Below are 17,762 nucleotides of genomic sequence, written 5' to 3' on the forward strand. Positions count from 1 at the left end.
AACGGAGAGGAGATATCGATAATTCCATAATGGAGGGGATATATCGGTGATTCCAAAACGTAGCAGAGATATTGGTGATTCCATAATGGAGGAGAAATATTTGTGATTCCATAATGGAGCGGAGGTATCGGTGATTCCATAATTGAGGGGAGATATCATTGATTCCATAATGGAGGAGAAATAATGGTGATTCCGTAATGAAGGAGAAATCATGGTGATTCCATAATGGAGGAGAAATAATGGTGATTCCATAATGAAGGAGAAATAATGGCGATTCCATAATGCCAGAGAGATATCGGTGATTCCAAAATGGAGGAGAGATATCGGTAATTCCATAATGGACGAGAAATAATGGTGATTCCATAATGGAGAAGAGATATCGGTAATTCCATAATGGACGAGAAATAATGGTGATTCCATAACGGAGAGGAGATTTCGATAGATCCATAATGCAGGGGTTATATCGGTGTTTCCATAATGGAGGAGAAATAATGGTGATTCCATAATGGAGAAGAGATATCGGTAATTCCATAATGGACGAGAAATAATGGTGATTCCATAATGGAGGAGAAATAATGGTGATTCCAAAACGGAAAAGAGATATCGGTGATTCCATAATGGAGCGGAGATACCGGTGATTCCAAAACGGAGGAGAGATATCGGTAATTCCATAATGGACGAGAAATAATGGTGATTTCATAATGAAGGAGAAATAATGGTGATTCCATAATGGAGGAGAAATAATGGTGATTCCATAATGGAGGAGAAATAATGGTGATTCCAAAACGGAAGAGAGATATCGATGATTCCATAATGGAGCGGAATTGTCGGTGATTCCATAATGGGGCGAAGGTACCGGTGATTCCAAAACGGAGGAGAGATATCGGTAATTCCATAATGGACGAGAAATAATGGTGATTCCAAAATGGAGGAGAAATAATGGTGATTCCAAAACGGAAGAGAGATATCGGTCACTCCATAATGGAGCAGAGTTATTGGTGATTCCATAATGGAGGAGAAATATTGGTCACTCTATAATGAAGCGGTGTTATCGGTGATTCCATAATGGAGGGAAGATATCGGTGATTCCATAACGGAGGGAAGATATCAGTGATTCCATAATGGTGGGCAGGTATCGGTGATTCCATAATGGAGGCGAGTTATCGGTAATTCCATAATGGACGAGAAATAATGCTGATTCCATAATGGAGAAGAGATATCGGTGATTCCATAACGGAGAGGAGATATCGATAATTCCATAATGGAGGGGATATATCGGTGATTCCAAAACGGAGCAGAGATATTGGTGATTCCATAATGGAGGAGAAATATTTGTGATTCCATAATGGAGCGGAGGTATCGGTGATTCCATAATTGAGGGGAGATATCATAGATTCCATAATGGAGGAGGGATATCGGAAATTCCATAATGGACGAGAAATAATGGTGATTCCATAATGGAGGAGAAATAATGGTGATTCCAAAACGGAAGAGAGATATCGGTGATTCCATAATGGAGCGGAGGTATCGGTGATTCCATAATTGGGCGGAGGTACCGGTGATTCCAAAACGGAGGAGAAATAATGGTAATTCCATAATGAAGAAGAGATATCGGTGATTCCATATCGGAGGGGAGATATCGATGATTCCATAATAGAGGGGAGATATTGGTGATTCCAAAACGGAGGAGAGATACTGGTGATTCCATAATGGAGCGGAGTTACCGGTGATTCCAAAACGGAGGAGAGATATCGGTGATTCCATAATGGAGGGGAGATATAGGTGATTCTATAATGGAGCGGAGGTACCGGTGATTCCAAAACGGAGGAGAGATATCGTTGATTCCATAATGGAGGAGAGATATAAGTGATCCCATAATGGAGGAGAAATATTGGTCACTCAATTATGAAGCGGAGTTATCGGTGATTCCATAACGGAGGGGAGATATCGATGATTCCATAATAGAGGGGAGATATTGGTGATTCCAAAACGGAGGAGAGATATTGGTGATTCCATAATGGAGCGGAGTTACCGGTGATTCCAAAACGGATGAGAGATATCGGTGATTCCATAATGCAGGGGAGATATAGGTGATTCCATAATGCCGGGGAGTTATCGGTGATTCCATAACGGAGGGGAGATATCAGTGATTCCATAATGGAGGAAAAATAATGGTGATTCCATAAGGGATGAAAAATAATGGTAATTCCATAATGATGAAGATATATCGGTGATTTCATAACGGAGAAGAGATATCGGTGATTCCATAATAGAGGGGAGATATTGGTGATTCCAAAACGGAGCAGAGATATCGGTGATTCCATAATGGAGGAAAAATAAGGGTGATTCCTTAATAGAGGAGAAATAATGATGATTCCATAATGGAGGAGAAGTAATGGTAATTCCATAATGAAGAAGAGATATCGGTGATTCCATAACAGAGGGGAGATATCATTGATTGCATAATGGAGGAGGGATATCGGTGATTCCATAATGGAGGAGAAATAATGGTGATTCCATAATGGAGGAGAAATAATGGTGATTCCATTATGAAGGAAAAATAATGGCGATTCCATAATGCCAGAGAGATATCGGTGATTCCATAATGGAGAAGAGATATCGGTGATTCCATAACGGAGAGGAGATATCGGTAATTCCATAATGCAGGGGATATATCGGTGATTCCAAAACGGAGCAGAGATATTGGTGATTCCATAATGGAGGAGAAATATTTGTGATTCCATAATGGAGCGGAGATATCGGTGATTCCATAATTCCGGGGAGATATCATTGATTCCATAATGGAGGAGGGATATCGGTGATTCCATAATGGAGGAGAAATAATGGTGATTCCATAATGCCAGAGAGATATTGGTGATTCCATAATGCCAGAGAGATATTCGTGATTCCATAATGCCAGAGAGATATTCGTGATTCCATAATCGAGAAGAGATATCGATAATTCCATAATGGACGAGAAATAATGGTGATTCCATAATGGAGGAGAAATAATGGTGATTCCAAAACGGAAGAGAGATATCGGTGATTCCATAATGGAGCGGAGGTACGGTGATTCCATAATAGGGCGGAGGTACCGGTGATTCCAGAACGGAGGAGAGATATCGGTAATTCCATAATGGACGAGAAATAATGGTGATTCCATAATGAAGGAGAAATAATGGTGATTCCATAATGGAGGAGGAATAATGGTGATTCCATAATGGAGAAGAAATAATGGTGATTCCAAAACGGAAGAGAGATATCGATGATTCCATAATGGAGCGGAGGTATCGGTGATTCCATAATGGGGCGGAGGTACCGGTGATTCCAAAACGGAGGAGAGATATCGGTCACTCCATAATGGAGCAGAGTTATTGGTGATTCCATAATGGAGGAGAAATATTGGTCACTCTATAATGAAGCGGAGTTATCGGTGATTCCATAATGCAGGGGAGATATCGGTGATTCCATAACGGAGGGAAGATAACGGTGATTTCGTAATGAAGACGAGATATCGGTGATTCCATAATTCAGGAGAAATAATGATGATTCCATAATGGAGGAGAAGTAATGGTAATTCCATAATGAAGAAGGGATATCGGTGATTCCATAACGGAGGAGAGATATCGATGATTCCATAATGCAGGGGTTATATCGGTGATTCCTTAATGGAGGAGAAATAATGGTGATTCCATAATGGAGAAGAGATATCGGTAATTCCATAATGGACGAGAAATAATGGTGATTCCATAATGGAGGAGAAATAATGGTGATTCGAAAACGGAAAAGAGATATCGGTGATTCCATAATGGAGCGGAGATACCGGTGATTCCAAAACGGAGGAGAGATATCGGTAATTCCATAATGGACGACAAATAATGGTGATTCCAATATGAAGGAGAAATAATGGTGATTCCATAATGGAGGAGAAATAATGGTGATTCCATAATGGGGGAGAAATAATGGTGATTCCAAAACGGAAGAGAGATATCGATGATTCCATAATGGAGCGGAGGTGTCGGTGATTCCATAATGGGGCGAAGGTACCGGTGATTCCAAAACGGAGGAGAGATATCGGTAATTCCATAATGGACGAGAAATAATGGTGATTCCAAAATGGAGGAGAAATAATGGTGATTCCAAAACGGAAGAGAGATATCGGTCACTCCATAATGGAGCAGAGTTATTGGTGATTCCATAATGGAGGAGAAATATTGGTCACTCTATAATGAAGCGGTGTTATCGGTGATTCCATAATGGAGGGAAGATATCGGTGATTCCATAACGGAGGGAAGATATCAGTGATTCCATAATGGTGGGCAGGTATCGGTGATTCCATAATGGAGGCGAGTTATCGGTAATTCCATAATGGACGAGAAATAATGCTGATTCCATAACGGAGAGGAGATATAGATAATTCCATAATGGAGGGGATATATCGGTGATTCCAAAACGGAGCAGAGATATTGGTGATTCCATAATGGAGGAGAAATAATGGTGATTCCAAAACGGAAGAGAGATATCGGTGATTCCATAATGGAGCGGAGATACCGGTGATTCCAAAACGGAGGAGAGATATCGGTAATTCCATAATGGACGACAAATAATGGTGATTCCATAATGAAGGAGAAATAATGGTGATTCCATAATGGAGCGGAGATATCGGTGATTCCATAACTCAGGGGAGATATTATTGATTCCATAATGGAGGAGGGATATCGGTGATTCCATAATGGAGAAGAGATATCGGTAATTCCATAATGGACGAGAAATAGTGGTGATTCCATAATGGAGGAGAAATAATGGTGATTCCAAAACGGAAGAGAGATATCGGTGATTCCATAATGGAGTGGAGGTACGGTGATTCCATAATAGGGCGGAGGTACCGGTGATTCCAAAACGGAGGACAGATATCGGTAATTCCATAATGGACGAGAAATAATAGTTATTCCATAATGAAGGAGAAATAATGGTGATTCCATAATGGAGGAGGAATAATGGTGATTCCATAATGGAGAAGAAATAATGGTGATTCCAAAACGGAAGAGAGATATCGATGATTCCATAATGGAGCGGAGGTATCGGTGATTCCATAATGGGGCGAAGGTACCGGTGATTCCAAAACGGAGGAGAGATATCGGTAATTCCATAATGGACGAGAAATAATGGTGATTCCAAAATGGAGGAGAAATAATGGTGATTCCAAAACGGAAGAGAGATATCGGTCACTCCATAATGGAGCAGAGTTATTGGTGATTCCATAATGGAGGAGAAATATTGGTCACTCTATAATGAAGCGGTGTTATCGGTGATTCCATAATGGACGAGAAATAATGCTGATTCCATAATGGAGAAGAGATATCGGTGATTCCAAAACGGAGCAGAGATATTGGTGATTCCATAATGGAGGAGAAATAATGGTGATTCCAAAACGGAAGAGAGATATCGGTGATTCCATAATGGAGCGGAGATACCGGTGATTCCAAAACGGAGGAGAGATATCGGTAATTCCATAATGGACGACAAATAATGGTGATTCCATAATGAAGGAGAAATAATGGTGATTCCATAATGGAGGAGAAATAATGGTGATTCCAAAACGGAAGAGAGATATCGGTGATTCCATAATGGAGCGGAGGTATCGGTGATTCCATAATTCGGCGGAGGTACCGGTGATTCCAAAACGGAGGAGAAATAATGGTAATTCCATAATGAAGAAGAGATGTCGGTGATTCCATATCGGAGGGGAGATATCGATGATTCCATAATAGAGGGGAGATATTGGTGATTCCAAAACGGAGGAGAGATACTGGTGATTCCATAATGGAGCGGAGTTACCGGTGATTCCAAAACGGAGGAGAGATATCGGTGATTCCATAATGGAGGGGAGATATAGGTGATTCTATAATGGAGCGGAGGTACCGGTGATTCCAAAACGGAGGAGAGATATCGTTGATTCCATAATGGAGGAGAGATATAAGTGATCCCATAATGGAGGAGAAATATTGGTCACTCAATTATGAAGCGGAGTTATCGGTGATTCCATAACGGAGGGGAGATATCGATGATTCCATAATAGAGGGGAGATATTGGTGATTCCAAAACGGAGGAGAGATATTGGTGATTCCATAATGGAGCGGAGTTACCGGTGATTCCAAAACGGATGAGAGATATCGGTGATTCCATAATGCAGGGGAGATATAGGTGATTCCATAATGCCGGAGAGTTATCGGTGATTCCATAACGGAGGGGAGATATCAGTGATTCCATAATGGAGGAAAAATAATGGTGATTCCATAATGGATGAAAAATAATGGTAATTCCATAATGATGAAGATATATCGGTGATTTCATAACGGAGAAGAGATATCGGTGATTCCATAATAGAGGGGAGATATTGGTGATTCCAAAACGGAGCAGAGATATCGGTTATTCCATAATGGAGGGGAGATATAGGTGATTCCATAATGCCGGGGAGTTATCGGTGATTCCATAACGTAGGGGAGATATCAGTGATTCCATAATGGAGGAAAAATAAGGGTTGTTGCTGCGTAATAATAATAATAGTAAAAAAGAAGAAGAAGAAAAGTAAGGAGAGAGCAGAGGTCAAAAAGGTGACGAGAGCTCCCCTCCCGTCCCCAGGGAGAGAGAGAGAAAAAAAAAAGCGTTTTTATGAGTGTGTGACTGTGTGAGTATGAGTTGAGACCTCGAGCTGGTCAATTGTACAACGATTCCCTCGATCGGGATTTCGTGCGAGTTCATTTGTTATATTTGTGAATTAAAATTATCGTAAAATTATTAAAAAGTGTTTACAGTCCACTTCTTTCGAGTGAGTTATCGTCCATCTGGTCCGTCTCATACGGAGAAAAAGAACTGTGAAAAATGTCGTTCAAATCGGAGAAGACGTCTGTGGAGCGAGTTTGTTTTCGTTGAGTTCTTGTGTGACCACGAAAGAATTGTGAGTGGTGCTAACATAATTCGGAATACGTAACTTTCATCGTCAAAATGTTCGCTGGAGCAAAAAAGCAGGACTTAATCCAAGTTGCTCAGGACCTTGGAGAAATAGTCATCGAGAATGCGAAGGTGAGTGAGTTAAAAGAACTTATTTTGCAAAATCAAGCTTGTGTAAAAGATCCCGGCTTTGTAAAAGACTATCTAGCCACAATAATAGCAGATAGAAAGTCAGAGGAACTAAGAGAGGTTGAATTAGAACGCATGAAATTAGAGCGCGTCAAAACAGAATTAGAGTTAGTTAGAGTACGTGTAGAATTAAATTGTGACGGCACCGAACATAATAAAACAGAAGTAAAGGAAGACACGATTGAATCTCTTATTAAAAGTGTGAGAACTCTAACTGTTAGAGTACCCAATCAGCCGGAAGGTTGGGGGTATTTCTTCACATCACTTGAAAGAGCATTTAACACAAAAAAAGTGCCAGAGAAATTTAAGTCAGAAATTTTATTGAATTTGTTGGGTGAAAAGGCAACCAACGTTTTGTCTCACATAAGCGATAATGAATTGTCAAATTATGAGAAGGTAAAAGAAATTATTTTACGAGAGTATGAGCCTACACCGCAGGTTTGTCTAGAGAATTTTCGAAGGGCTCATCGTAATAATGAAACACATGTGCAATTTGCGTCGAGGTTAAAAACGAGTTTCGATTACTATCTGAAGCTCAGAAGAGTGTCAGATTTTGACACATTAAAAGACCTCATTGTTGCAGATAAGTTGTTTGAGACATTAGATAGAGAAACTGCTTCTCATATTAGTGTGAGGCAAGGAGAAAAATGGTTTCGGCCGCTTGAATTAGCTAAAGAGAGCGACATATATTTTGCTTCACGAGGTAGATCTCTCACTGAGAGCAATAGTGGGTTTCAAAAACAGCGAGGAAATTTCCTCTTAAAAAATAATAAAAATGTGTCAAAGGTGTTTCTCTCAGATTCAAAAGACCCATTATGCGTACAATGCGGAATTGAAACTCACGCATTGTACAAGTGTTCTGATTACAGAAGCAAATCAGTAGACGAGAGAATTAAAATTGTAAAAAGTAATAATTTGTGCTTCAATTGTCTGTCATCTTCCCATGGGGTGAAAAAATGCAGGTCAAGGTTCTCTTGCCCGAAGTGCAATAAACGACACCACGTGACCCTGCATTTCCCCCGCGAAGAAGAAACTGTTGTTGCTGCTCCTGCAGGAAGAACGGAGATGACACATTCTCCCCCGAGCAATATAACGACGCCGAAACAGCACAATGCCAACCCCATAACAGCCACCAGCTGCATGGGAAACAAACAAAAAAAGACAGTTTTACTTAGTACAGCGAGATGCCTTGTAAAAGATAAGGATGGTCAATACCACAATGGTAGAGCGCTGCTAGATGGGGGCTCTATGTCGAACTTTGTAACCAGAAAGTTTGCAGAGAAACTTGAGTTGAAGAAAGAAAAAATAAATCTTGTTGTATCTTGCTTAAACGGGGCGTCAATGCCAATCAAGGGATGCGTGAGAGCCTCTCTCGCTAATAGAAGAAAGGACTATGAAAGGGAATTGGATTTCTTGATAGTGGAGAAAATAACAAATAGCATTCCCTCCCAAAAGTTAGAAGTGTCTATTGAGGGGGTGAGGGACGTAAATTTAGCTGATCCAGAATTTAACAAACCAGGACAGATAGATATATTGTTGGGAGCTGAAATATTTTATGAACTATTATTGACAGGACAAATTTCTCCTAGTGGCACCGATTTAATTCTACAAAATACAATATTCGGGTACGTTGTAAGTGGCGCATTATCCACTAAAGAGAAACAAACAATACATTGTGGACTAGTTCAACAAGAGAACTTGAATAAAACAATGCAAAAATTTTGGGAAATTGAAAGTGTTGGAGAAAAGCCAGTGGTATCAAAGGACAACGAAATTTGTGAAACCCATTACGAGGAGACTCATATGAGAGACAATAAGGGGCAGTATATAGTCACCATGCCTCTCAAGGAAGATCCCGTGTGCCTTGGAGAGTCCAAGAGTATGGCGTTAAAACAACTAAACTCACTGTGGAATCGATTAGAGAGAGACAAAAATTATCAGGCATTATACAAAGATTTTCTCAAACAATATCTAGAACTTGGGCATATGAGTGAGGTGAATGAGACCACAGAACCAAAGGTCACATATTACATGCCCCATCACGGTGTATACCGTCCTGATAAAACGACAACAAAACTACGAACTGTTTTTAATGCTTCCACGATTACCACAAGGGACAATTCTTTGAATTCTCTTCAGTATAACGGAGGAGTGATCCAAGAGGATCTTTTTTCAATAATGATTCGATTTAGGAAACACGAGTTTGCTTTCATTGCGGACATCGAAAAGATGTACCGAATGATAAAAATTCATCCGAGTCAAAAAAGCCTTCAAAGAATTTTGTGGAAGGAAGGCAAGAACGAGCCCATAAAAATTTATGAGTTGTCAACTGTAACTTACGGGACAGTGAGCGCACCCTTTCTCGCCATGAGGACCTTGAAACAACTCGCACAGGATGAAGGAAACAATTTTCCTCTAGCGGCTCCTGTCCTAACCAGTGATTTTTATATGGATGACGTCCTATCCGGGGCACCAACCTTGCTGGAAGCGAAAGAGCTTCAACAGCAACTGATAGGCATCCTCAATACTGCAGGCATGAAGCTGCATAAGTGGTGCGGAAATAATCCAGCGCTCATTCCAAAATTATTTTCAGATGGTGATTATACCTTTTCCGACCCAAGTGAAATAAAGGCTCTGGGAATTTCCTGGAAGCCAAGTGAAGATTGCTTTTCTTTCAGTGTGAAAGCTGACAGCAATACAGTAGTCACCAAACGGAATGTTCTATCTACCATCGCAAGACTTTTTGATCCACTGGGATTGATAGGACCTGTGGTATCAAAAGCAAAAATTTTCATGCAGAAACTGTGGCTTCTGAAAATTGACTGGAATGATCCACTTCCAGCACAGGAGGCACAAGAGTGGCACGAGTTCATCGAATCTCTTCTGTCTATAAATAACCTAAAAATAGATAGATGTATTTTGATATCTGAGCCAACTACGATCGAGATTCATGGGTTTGCAGATGCCTCTGAATCTGCATACGGGGCTGTTATCTATTGCAAGTCTACTTCATCTACCGGACGCGTGAGAGTAAAAATGGTTTCGAGCAAATCAAGAGTAGCTCCAATTAAACGTACAACTATTCCGCGGTTGGAACTGTGCGCGGCAGTGTTACTAGCTAAGTTGATCAAGAGTATAAAAGCTTCACTGAAGCTCGACGTTTCAGCAGTGTATTTGTGGAGTGATTCTATGATTGTGCTGTCTTGGATCTAGAAAGAACCACATCTTCTGAAAACGTTCTTGGCAAATCGTGTAGCTACAATACAGGAACTAACAACTGTGCAACAATGGAGACATGTTTCATCCGAAGAAAATCCTGCAGATCTCATTTCCAGAGGTCTAGCTCCAGAGAGACTGGAACAAAGTGTTTTATGGTGGAACGGTCCAAAGTTTCTTACGGACAGTGAATACCCAAACAGAACGATCCCGTCAGCGGTCATACAAGATGACTTTCAACGTGAATTCAAAATTTGCAGTATGAGTGACAACATGTGTGATATACAAACTTTTAGCGTTTCAGTTCGATCATTTATCAGTGATTGTTTGAATCTTAGTAATGTGTATATTAAGATTGTTCGTATTTTGAGTTTCATTTTTAGGTTTCTTAATAATTGTAAAAACAAGAAAAAATATAGTCCTTTAGATGCTGAAGAAATCAATAATGCTGAGCTGCATCTCGTGAAATTGATTCAAGGTGAGGAGTTCAAACCAGAACTCAAAGGTCTGAAAGAAAAAGGTAAGGTCCCTTTCGACAGTCCGATAAAAAGTTTGAATCCTTTTGTGGACGAAAAAGGAATATTGAGAGTTGGTGGCCGATTAAGTAATAGTACACTGGGCTATAATCAGAAGTTTCCTATTCTATTGCCCACAAAACACCGATTAACCAAGTTGATTGTTGTACATTATCATAATAAGTATCTGCATTTAGGGCCACAAGCATTATTGAATCAACTCAGACAAAAGTTTTGGGTTATAAATGGTAAAAGTGTATGTAGAAAAATTGTTCATGATTGTATTGTGTGCTTTAAAGCTAAACCTATAACGGCTCAACAAATCATGGGTGTTTTACCTAAGGATCGTGTAACGAGAGATTTTGCATTCAACATTTCTGGTGTTGATTTTTGTGGACCCTTTTCTATAAGGTACAAAAATCAAAGAAAGGGTACCTTGAATAAAATATATGTGTGTATTTTTGTATGTTTAGTGACGAAAGCGATCCATCTGGATATTGTTACTGATCTTACCACTGCTGCATTTATTGCAACTCTTAAAAGGTTCACTTCTCGAAGAGGAAAGTGTGTTAAGTTGTATTCAGATAATGCAAAAAATTTTGTGGGAGCAAATGTTGAGCTCAAAAACTTATACAACCTTGTAGCTCAACCAGATGAGGACCTTGTTGGCTATTTATCCTCGGATAGCATAGATTGGAAATTCATTCCTCCCCGAACACCAAACTTCGGTGGTCTCTGGGAAGCAGGAGTGAAATCTTGCAAATACCACTTAAAACGAACCATCGGCCAGACAAGGCTCACTTACGAAGAATTTCTTACTGTTTTGACTCAAATAGAAGGAGTCCTAAATTCTAGACCAATATCTGCCATGTCAGAAGACCCAAATGACTTGGAGGCCCTAACACCTGGTCATTTTCTTATTGGAAGACCGATCACTTCACTTCCAGAACCAGAGTTGACTTCGGTGCCAGAAAATCGGCTTAACCGATGGCAACAAACAACGAAATTCGTACAAGTCATTTGGAAAAGGTGGCATCGAGAATATTTGAGTACATTACAGCAACGGAATAAGTGGTTCTTCGAAAAGGAAAACGTAAAAATAGGTGACATGGTCATTGTTAAAGAGGATAATTTACCTCCATGTAAATGGTCTATAGGTCGAATTACGGAAACATATCCTGGCAAACAGGATAACAAGATTAGAGTGGTTGCTGTGAAAACGGCTTCAGGCACATATAAGCGACCAATTTCAAAATTGTGTATTTTACCTATGGAAAATTAATGTAAATATCGTATATTATGCTTTATTATGTATCGGAAAGTGTTGATTTATAATGTAATTGAGTGTGTCAATTTTCTTTATTCTGTGTATTTAGTTAAAATTTGTATTTGTTCAGGTTTTGATATGATCAGTTTTATATATTATTACATTATAATTGCAATTGGTTGAATGTTCAAAGAACATTGCAACGCCCGGCGGTATGTTGCTGCGTAATAATAATAATAGTAAAAAAGAAGAAGAAGAAAAGTAAGGAGAGAGCAGAGGTCAAAAAGGTGACGAGAGCTCCCCTCCCGTCCCCAGGGAGAGAGAGAGAGAAAAAAAAAGCGTTTTTATGAGTGTGTGACTGTGTGAGTATGAGTTGAGACCTCGAGCTGGTCAATTGTACAACGATTCCCTCGATCGGGATTTCGTGCGAGTTCATTTGTTATATTTGTGAATTAAAATTATCGTAAAATTATTAAAAAGTGTTTACAGTCCACTTCTTTCGAGTGAGTTATCGTCCATCTGGTCCGTCTCATACGGAGAAAAAGAACTGTGAAAAATGTCGTTCAAATCGGAGAAGACGTCTGTGGAGCGAGTTTGTTTTCGTTGAGTTCTTGTGTGACCACGAAAGAATTGTGAGTGGTGCTAACATAATTCGGAATACGTAACTTTCATCGTCAAAATGTTCGCTGGAGCAAAATCACCGGTACCTCCGCTATATTATGGAATCACCTATATCTCCCCTCCATTATGGGATCACCGATATCTCTCCTCCGTTTTGGAATCACCGGTAACTCCACTCCATTATGGAATCACCAATATCTCTCCTCCGTTTTGGAATCACCAATATCTCCCCTCTATTATGGAATCATCGATATCTCCCCTCCGTTATGGAATCACCGATATCTCTTATTGATTATGGAATTACCATTACTTCACCTCCATTGAGGAATCATCATTATTTCTCCTTTATTATGGAATAACCATTATTTTTCCTCCATTATGGAATCACCGATATCTCGCCTCCATTATGGAATCACTGATATCACCCCTCCGTTAAGGAATCACCGATATCTCCCCGGTATTAAGGAATACCCGGTATCTCTCCTCCGTTTTGGAATCACCGGTAACTCCGCTCCCATATGGAATCACCAATATCTCCCCTCTATTATGGAATCATCGATATCTCCCCTCCGTTATGGAATCATCGATATCTCCCCTCCGTTATGGAATCACTGATATCTCTTCTTCATTAAGGAATTACCATTACTTCTCCTCCATTATGGAATCATCATTATTTCTCCTCAATTATGGAATCACCGATATCTCGCCTCCATTATGGAATCACTGATATCTCCCCGGCATTATGGAATCACTGAAATCTCAACGGCATTATGGAATCACCGATATCTCCCCTCCATTACGGAATCACCGTTATCTCCCCTGCGTCATGGAATCCATATGGAATCACCAATATCTCCCCTCTATTATGGAATCATCGATATCTCCCCTCCGTTATGGAATCATCGATATCTCCCCTCCGTTATGGAATCACCGATATCTCTTCTTCATTAAGGAATTACCATTACTTCTCCTCCATTATGGAATCATCATTATTTCTCCTCATTTATGGAATCACCGATATCTCGCCTCCATTATGGAATCACTGATATCTCCCCGGCATTATGGAATCACCGATATCTCCCCTCCATTACGGAATCACCGTTATCTCTCCTCCGTTATGGAATCACCGATATCTCCCCTCCATTATGGAATCGCCGATTACTCCGCTTCATTATAGAGTGACCAATATTTCTCCTCCATTATGGGATCACCAATAACTCTGCTCCTTTATGGAGTGACCGATATCTCTCTTCCGTTTTGGAATCACCATTATCTTTCCTCCATTTTGGAATCACCATTATTTCTCGTCCATTATGGAATTAACGATATCTCTCCTCCGTTTTGGAATCACCGGTACCTCCGCCCCATTATGGAATCACCGATATCTCTCTTCCGTTTTGGAATCAACATTATTTCTCCTCCATTTAGGAATCATCATTATTTCTCGTCCATTATGGAATTACCGATATCTCTTCTCCATTATGGAATCACCGATATCTCGCCTCCATTATGGAATCACTGATATCACCCCTCCGTTAAGGAATCACCGATATCTCCCCGGTATTAAGGAATACCCGGTATCTCTCCTCCGTTTTGGAATCACCGGTAACTCCGCTCCCATATGGAATCACCAATATCTCCCCTCTATTATGGAATCATCGATATCTCCCCTCCGTTATGGAATCATCGATATCTCCCCTCCGTTATGGAATCACTGATATCTCTTCTTCATTAAGGAATTACCATTACTTCTCCTCCATTATGGAATCATCATTATTTCTCCTCAATTATGGAATCACCGATATCTCGCCTCCATTATGGAATCACTGATATCTCCCCGGCATTATGGAATCACTGAAATCTCAACGGCATTATGGAATCACCGATATCTCCCCTCCATTACGGAATCACCGTTATCTCCCCTGCGTCATGGAATCCATATGGAATCACCAATATCTCCCCTCTATTATGGAATCATCGATATCTCCCCTCCGTTATGGAATCATCGATATCTCCCCTCCGTTATGGAATCACCGATATCTCTTCTTCATTAAGGAATTACCATTACTTCTCCTCCATTATGGAATCATCATTATTTCTCCTCATTTATGGAATCACCGATATCTCGCCTCCATTATGGAATCACTGATATCTCCCCGGCATTATGGAATCACCGATATCTCCCCTCCATTACGGAATCACCGTTATCTCTCCTCCGTTATGGAATCACCGATATCTCCCCTCCATTATGGAATCGCCGATTACTCCGCTTCATTATAGAGTGACCAATATTTCTCCTCCATTATGGGATCACCAATAACTCTGCTCCTTTATGGAGTGACCGATATCTCTCTTCCGTTTTGGAATCACCATTATCTTTCCTCCATTTTGGAATCACCATTATTTCTCGTCCATTATGGAATTAACGATATCTCTCCTCCGTTTTGGAATCACCGGTACCTCCGCCCCATTATGGAATCACCGATATCTCTCTTCCGTTTTGGAATCAACATTATTTCTCCTCCATTTAGGAATCATCATTATTTCTCGTCCATTATGGAATTACCGATATCTCTTCTCCATTATGGAATCACAGATATCTCTCTGGCATTATGGAATCACCATTATTTCTCTTTCATTATGGAATCACCATTATATCTCCTTCATTATGGAATCACCATTATTTCTCCTCCATTATGGAATCACCAATATCCCTCCTCCATTATGGAATCAATGATATCTCCCTTAATTATGGAATCACCGATACCTCCACTCCATTTTGGAATCACAAATATTTCTCCTCCATTATGGAATCACCAATATCTCTGCTCCGTTTTGGAAAAACCGATATATCCCCTCCATTATGGAATTATCGATATCTCCTCTCCGTTATGGAATCACCAATATCTCTTCTCCATTATGGAATCACCATTATTTCTCGTCCATTATGGAATTACCATTATTTCTCCTCAATTATGGAATCACCATTATTTCTCGTCCATTATGGAATTACTGATATCTCTCCTCCGTTATGGAATCACCGATACCTGCCCTCCATTATGGAATCACCAATATCTCCCCTCCGTTATGGAATCTCCGATATCTTCCCTCCAGTATGGAATCACCGATTACTCCGCTTCATTATAGAGTGACCAATATTTCTCCTCCATTATGGAATCACCTATATCTCCCCTCCATTTTGGAATCACTGATATCTCTCCTCCGTTTTGGAATCACCGGTACCTCCGCTCCATTATGGAATCACCTATATCTCCCCTCCATTTTGGAATCACCGATATCTCTCCTCCGTTTTAGAATCACCGGTAACTCCGCTCCACTATGGAATCACCAATATCTCTCCTCCGTTTTGGAATCACAAATATCTCCCCTCCATTATGGAATCATCGATATCTCCCCTCTGATATGGAATCACCGATATCTCTTCTTCATTATGGAATTACCAATATTTCTCCTCCATTAAGGAATCATCATTATTTCTCCTCTATTATGGAATCACCATTATTTCTCCTCCATTATGGAATCACCGATATCACTCCTCCATTATGGAATCAATGATATCTCCCCTCAATTATGGATTCACCGATACCTCCGCTCCATTATGGAAACACAAATATTTTTCCTCCATTATGGAATCACCAATATCTCTGCTACGTTTTGGAATCACCGATATATCCCCTTCATTATGGAATTATCGATATCTCCTCTCCGTCATGGAATCACCGATATCTCTTCTCCATTATGGAATCACCATCATTTCTCGTCCATTTTGGAATTACCGATATCTCTCCTTCATTATGGAATCACCGATACCTGCCCTCCTTAATGGAATCACCGATATTTCTCCTCCATTATAAAATCACCGATATCTCTCCTCCATTATGGAATCACCGATATTTCTCCTCCGTCTTGGAATCACCGGTACCTCCGCTCCATTATGGAATTACCTATATCTCTCCTCCATTATGGAATCATCGATATCTCTCCTCCGTTTTGGAATCACCGGTAACTCCGCTCCATTATGGAATTACCGATATCTCTCTTCCGTTATGGAATCACCGATATCTCTTCTTCATTATGGAATTACCATTACTTCTCCTCCATTATGGAATCATCATTATTTCTCCTGAATTATGGAATCACCGATATCTCGCCTCCATTATGGAATCACTGATATCTCTGCGGCATTATGGAATCACCGATATCTCCCCTCCATTGCGAAAGCACCGTTATCTTCCCTCCGTTATGGAATCACCGATAACTCCGCTTCATTATAGAGTGACCAATATTTCTCCTCCATTATGGAATCACCAATAACTCTGCTCCATTATGGAGTGACCGATATCTCTCTTCCGTTTTGGAATTACCATTATTTCTCCTTCATTATGGAATCACCATTATTTCTCCTCCATTACGGAATCACCATTATTTCTTCTTCATTATGGAATCACCATTATTTCTCGTCCATTATGGAATTACCGATATCTCTCCTCCGTTTTGGAATCACCTGTACCTCCGCCCCATTATGGAATCACCGTACCTCCGCTCCATTATGGAATCACCGATATCTCTTTTCCGTTTTGGAATCACCAATATCTCTCTGGCATTATGGAATCACCATTATTTCTCCTTCATTATGGAATCACCATTATTTCTCGTCCATTATGGAATTACCGATATCTCTCCGCCGTTTTGGAATCAACATTATTTCTCCTCCATTAAGGAATCAACATTATTTCTCCTCCATTAAGGAATCATCATTATTTCTCGTCCATTATGGAATTACCGATATCTCTTCTCCATTATGGAATCACCGATATCTCTCTGGCATTATGGAATCACCATTATTTCTCCTCCATTATGGAATCACCATTATTTCTCCTTCATTATGGAATCACCATTATTTCTCCTCCATTATGGAATCACCAATATCCCTCCTCCATTATGGAATCAATGATATCTCCCTTAATTATGGAATCACCGAT

General features: G+C 40.1%; 1 protein-coding gene across 1 annotated transcript; it reads left to right on the forward strand.

Moving 5' to 3' along the window:
* Positions 1-7,005: 7,005 nt before the first annotated feature.
* On the forward strand, positions 7,006-10,353 carry LOC149076015 (uncharacterized). The gene has a single exon (XM_089242167.1). It carries the CDS (start codon positions 7,006-7,008, stop codon positions 10,351-10,353), a length of 3,348 nt encoding a protein of 1,115 aa, XP_089098293.1.
* The last annotated feature ends 7,409 nt before the right edge of the window (positions 10,354-17,762 follow it).

Source organism: Pholcus phalangioides, unplaced genomic scaffold (assembly GCF_987345545.1).
Source record: "Pholcus phalangioides strain wild (caught in Gottingen) unplaced genomic scaffold, Ppha-v1.0 ptg000015l_1, whole genome shotgun sequence".
In the NCBI taxonomy this organism is placed as follows: Eukaryota; Metazoa; Arthropoda; class Arachnida; order Araneae; family Pholcidae; genus Pholcus; species Pholcus phalangioides.